General features: G+C 41.5%; 1 protein-coding gene across 7 annotated transcripts in view; it reads right to left on the bottom strand.

Annotated features, from left to right (window-relative positions):
* The window catches only part of QKI (QKI, KH domain containing, RNA binding), a 205,098-nt gene that overhangs the window by 120,123 nt on the left and 79,615 nt on the right, over positions 1 to 5,360 (bottom strand). For all 7 annotated transcript variants that reach the window (XM_015415305.1, XM_015415306.1, XM_015415301.1 and 4 more), the window contains exon 3: positions 820 to 936. In XM_015415305.1, the coding sequence (XP_015270791.1) occupies positions 820 to 936 (117 nt within the window). The remainder of the gene's footprint in view (positions 1 to 819; positions 937 to 5,360) is intronic.

Raw genomic sequence — 5,360 nt, 5'->3', positions numbered from 1 at the left:
CCCCCCCCCCCCCCCCCGCCCAGCTCCGACCCGGCCGGGCTCTGCGGCGGCCAGGCCAGTCTTCCCCCCCGCCCGGCTCCGAGGCAGAGGTGGCGGCGGAGAGGCCGGTCCTCCCCTCCCTTGCCAGGCTCGGCGGCGGCGAGGCCGGCTGCAGAGCGTCCCCTGCGCACGCGCAGGGGGCGCTCTGTCAGTTTCGGGGGGATTTAAACATCCCCCCGATATTTGTTTTCAGGTTTCGTATTTTTATGCACACCTGGGGACCGCCCCAAGTGTGCACAAACCTCCCCCTCCCCCCCAGGTGCCCCCAAAGTGCTGATTTAAGTATCCGCACGGAGGGGGCAACTTCAGTATTAGTATAAGGATATGGGGTTTCACTCTCTCTAATAGCAGATTTACACCTTGAGAATGCTGTTAGGTGTAGCCCTTACTCTGAAAGCTCATTCAGAAAGCATTCAAGGCAGAAGGTACTAACCAGGCTGATGTACAAATGTGGTCTCAGTTGGACAGAAGTAGCCTGGAAATGAAATGACAGTTTTTTCACAAATGGTATCTTCAAGCCATCTGCTGATTACATTGCCAAGGACTGGCAACAGTACCAAAACTGTGGGTATGGCAATCTTAAGACTCCTACCCAGACATAAATTTCTACTGTTAAACAAAAGCAACAAAGCTTACTTCAATGGGTATTCACAAATTTATGCAAAATGGGATATAATCCACTGAAAGTAATATAAAATTTGGAGAATGTGACTACTGTGTGAATATTATGCTTAAAGAAATTTTAAACAAGATCTTCTCAGGAATAGTTGCTTCTCTTACCTTTTTCTTGTCTCTCATGGACCCCTTGCCTCGGACCATGATCTTACATCCTGTTTCAGCCTCAAGTTGTTTAGCTGTTAGTCCTCTAGGCCCAAGGATTCTTCCAACAAAATTAAACTGAAATTAAAAAAAAAAACAGTCTTAAAATACTGTTTAAAAGTACTGTCTTAAAATACTGTAATAACTTGGTGTTCTAGAAACATTATTGTGTAACTATACTACTATTAGGACCAAACTCATGAAAAAAGCACAATTCATCAATTTTAGCTCTTTATCATCTTTTTATCTCATCTCTTTTCCTAGGAGCTCAGGGCACTGTAGGTTCTGTCTTCTCCTACTTTATTCTCACAGCCAGGGTTAGGTGGCAGAATGGCCTAAGGCCACCCACAGTGAGCTTCACAGCAAAGAGGAGATTTGAACACAGTCCTTACCTTTCTACTCTGATACGAACCACTATGCCACACTACAGCATACACTCCTCAAGCCAAATAAAACCAAGCTTGTATTGTGGCTGCTTCTTACTTTCCTATATAAGAGCAAGGGTACAAACTGGCTCCCCATACAGAAGGAACTGTGGTACAATATAATCTCTACAATGGTATGACAACTGATTTCAGACTCTGTCCCCATTTTCAGCACAGGTAGCAAAAGATAACCATCCTGAACAAAACAAAAGCAGGACACAGTTCTACAACTTGAGAAGATGCCTTTCACTTTAATTGGCTACAGTTAGACAGACCAAGGGCAAACGAATTTTGAACTAGACAAGTTCCCTTTGATCTAAATTTTCTTCAAAAGCTAACATTACATAAGGAATAGAATAAGCATCATATTACAGTTCCAAAATGGCAGGAAAAATGACATATTCATTTTAAAGCAGGCAATACTACCTCTCCATTAAACCATGCTCTACAACAATACTATCAAGGGTTTTCAGGAGAGCTTCCAAAAATAGTTTAAAGTATTAGGTAGGTAGGTAAAATTTTATTCTATGAAGTCAAAGGCCATAACAATATGATAGCTGCCCAAGCAGTAATAAATATTACAATAAAAACACAACATTAAAAACAATGTTTAAATTGTCATGACCAGGACAGAACAGAGGATACAGCATGTCGAACATCAGGGTGGAGGTTTTGCACAAATCTCCTTGGCAGCCAGTGCATACAGTGATATCATATAGGTGACATAATGATCATTATCAGATAAGAGGTAGATGATTTTGTCTGCCACTGAATGCGAGGCCAGCCTGGCTAAACTGGCTGCAAGGAACTTGGCCCTGGGAACCAAGTAAAGGTCACAAAACGGCATAATGGAGATCCTCCAATTCTAGGGCTCCACTGATAAATACTCACTGAGCAACTGGTGTATGCTGATAATGGCCAACTAACATGGTGGTTGTCTTTGTTTGAAATCTAAGGGCTGTAAAGGCTTCTCTAAGTTTGTGGAAGGTGATGCTGGACAAATATTTATTTCCACAACGGGCCTTATTTCTAGTCTATATATATTTTAGAAATGATTTGGAAAATATTTGAACACCTTGTCTTAAAACGTTTTATTCATCATGTTAAAATAAAACATTCCATAATCAATTTTTTCCTTTTCTTTTCTTTTTTCAATTTTTCCAATTTTTCAGGAAAAAACAAAAAGGCTTCAGGAAAAAAAACGTGTGTGTGTGTGGGGGGGGGGAAATGGTTTTCCCCTGAATTTTTCCGGTTTTTTTCCGGGCCTTCACATCTCTAACTGTATCACCAGAAAATCTGAGTAATGATATAATAGAGCTGGGTATCATCCGTATATTGATGACAACCAATCTCAAGACTGCAACTGATTTGTCCTAATGGCTTTACTTAGAGATTGAAAAGCACCAGGGATAGAACTGCATGCTGTGGAACTCCACAAGATAACTGGTTTCCAGTAGCAACCCTTTGAGTCCGATCCATGAAGAATAATTTGAACCAGCTTAGTGTGCATCCTGATACCTACTTCTCCCTCCAAGCACTTCAACAAGATGGTATAATCTTACTGTATGAAAGGCTGCAGATAATTTCAATAAGCCTTTGTCTACACCTAACCTTCCCCTGGTATTAGGAACATCCTGAATCTACTGCCCATCAACTTCATTGGATGCCCTCAAGTTCTGGTATTTTGGGAGAGGGGAAAGAGCTCTCTCTGTCCACTCCCTCTATCCCATGCATAATTGTGTAAACCTCCATCACGTCCACCCTTAGTCATCTCTTAACTAAACTGAAAAGCCCCGGAGTCTTTAGCTTTTCCTCATAGGAAAGGAGCTCCAACCCCCTAATAATCTTTTCTGTACTGTTTTCAGCTCTGCAATGTCCTTTATGAGATACAGTGACCAGAATGGTATACAGTACTCCAAATGAGTCTGCATCACAGATCTATATAGGGGCATTACATTACTGAAAACAAAAGCAGGGGGGAAATTAATTTAACCCAAACCAAACTGAATTAAGTACCTGAAAGTTAAGAAAATATAAATGTATAGGCCCAATAAAAAGGTAAAGGTTTCCCTTGCTTGAAAGCCAGTCGAATCTGACTCTAGGGGGCGGTGCTGATCTCTGTTTCCAAGCCAAAAAGCCAGCGCTGTCCAAAGACATTTCCATGGTCACGTGGCCAGCGTGACTAAACGGCGAGGCGCACAGAACGCTGTTCCCTTCCCACCAAAATGGTACCTATTTATCTACTTGCAATTTCTTAATTTCTAACTGCTAAATTGGCAGGAGCTGGGGCCAGAGATGGGCGCTCACTCTGTCACGTGGCACTGGGATCTCAAACTGCCGAACTATAGACCTTCTAGTATGCAGCTCAGTGTCTTAACCTCTGAACCACCGCGGCCCCTAGGCCTAATAATACTGTTGATCATATTAAAAATTAATAAATATTAACAGATGCAGAAAAATATGCATTATTTATTTCACAGTTGATCAAAAACAGATATTGGCCTTCACAATAGCCCCAGCCCAGTTATCACTGATAATGTACAATAACATCCAAAAGTGACAAATATTGACCCTGGCCAGATGCATTTTGGCCCAATTGGCCAAATCAGTGGTCACACATTACAACATGGCTCTTGACATAGTAATACATTCATTTATTATAAGCTGACCAAGATGAAGCTGTTCTCATAATTATCGTCTATGACCAAAGGCCAGGATATTAATCAAAAGCCTCATTCTTGAGAGTTCACCGCCATAGTCAGGTACATGTTCCTACTGCAATGACTCAACTGTGTACTTTTCTCACTTGGTCAGAAGAATTCAGTACAGCCAAGAGCCAACAGTGATGACCTGGCTGTACTGTAGTGATGATAAATCATCAGGTAAAACATATTTACATACTAGCCAACAATCTTCTCTGAGCATAATGTTATTTTCACTCAGCTGTTTATAAGTGTTATCACTGAAAAACACATAGTGTAAAAAACCCCTGCATGCTGGGAGAACAGCTCACTACCAACTACAAGTCAAGCCACATTATCACCTCAAATGTAAACATTTTCATGGCAGGACTGACTCAGTAAGACATCTATTTTTGTACTATACCTGTCACAAAGGAGATTTTACATCATGATAATATAGATCATGGAAAAATTTGTTCACTAATTACTTGAGGTATAATCAAAGTACTTACCATAGAAATAGCTACAAAGTTAATGCTTTTGAGACACTGTACAACTGGTACATTAAACAAGCATGATCTAGCCAGAGTCTCAAGTCTCTTGTTTCAGTGGGACAAAATTATAAACACACATAACTCTCCAATTACTTCATGCCTAAAAATGCCTTCAGGTTGGAAGGTGTCCAATATGCTACTGGGGAAGAGCAGAGGGCAAGTACAAGTAACCCCAGAAAGAGTGAAGCGGCTGGGCCAAAGCCGAAAGGACGCTCAGCTGTGGATGTGTCTGATTGGTGAAAGGAGTCCGATGCTGCAAAGAACAATACTACATAAGAACCTGGAATGTAAGATCTATGAAACAAGGTAAGCTTGACGTGGTCAAAAATGAGATGGCAAGACTGAACATTGATATCTTAGGAATCAGTGAACTAAAGTGGACAGGAATGGGCGAATTTAACTCAGAAGACCATTTATCTACTACTGTGGCCAGGAATCTCGTACAAAAAATGATGTGGCCTTTATAGTCAACAAGAGAGTGCAAAAGTCAGTACTGGGATACAATCTCAAAATTCCAAGGCAAACCATTCAACAGCACAGTAATCCAAGTCTATGCCCCAACCACTGATGCAGAAGAGGCTGAAGTGGACCGGTTCTATGAAGACCTACAACACCTCACAGAACTAACACCAAAAAATGATGTCCTTATCATCATAGGGGACTGGAATGCTAAAGTAGGAAGTCAAAAGGTAACCGGAATAACAGACAAGTTTGGCCTTGGAAAGCAAAATGAAGCAGGGCAAAGGTTAACAGAGTTTTGTCAAGAGAACACACTGGTCATAGCAAACACCCATTTCCAACAACCTAAGAGGCGACTCTACACATGGACATCACCAGATGGG

Source organism: Gekko japonicus, unplaced genomic scaffold (assembly GCF_001447785.1).
Source record: "Gekko japonicus isolate JY-2015 unplaced genomic scaffold, Gekko_japonicus_V1.1 scaffold519, whole genome shotgun sequence".
Classification (NCBI taxonomy): domain Eukaryota; kingdom Metazoa; phylum Chordata; class Lepidosauria; order Squamata; family Gekkonidae; genus Gekko; species Gekko japonicus.
This window is presented reverse-complemented; position numbering and strand designations above follow the sequence as displayed.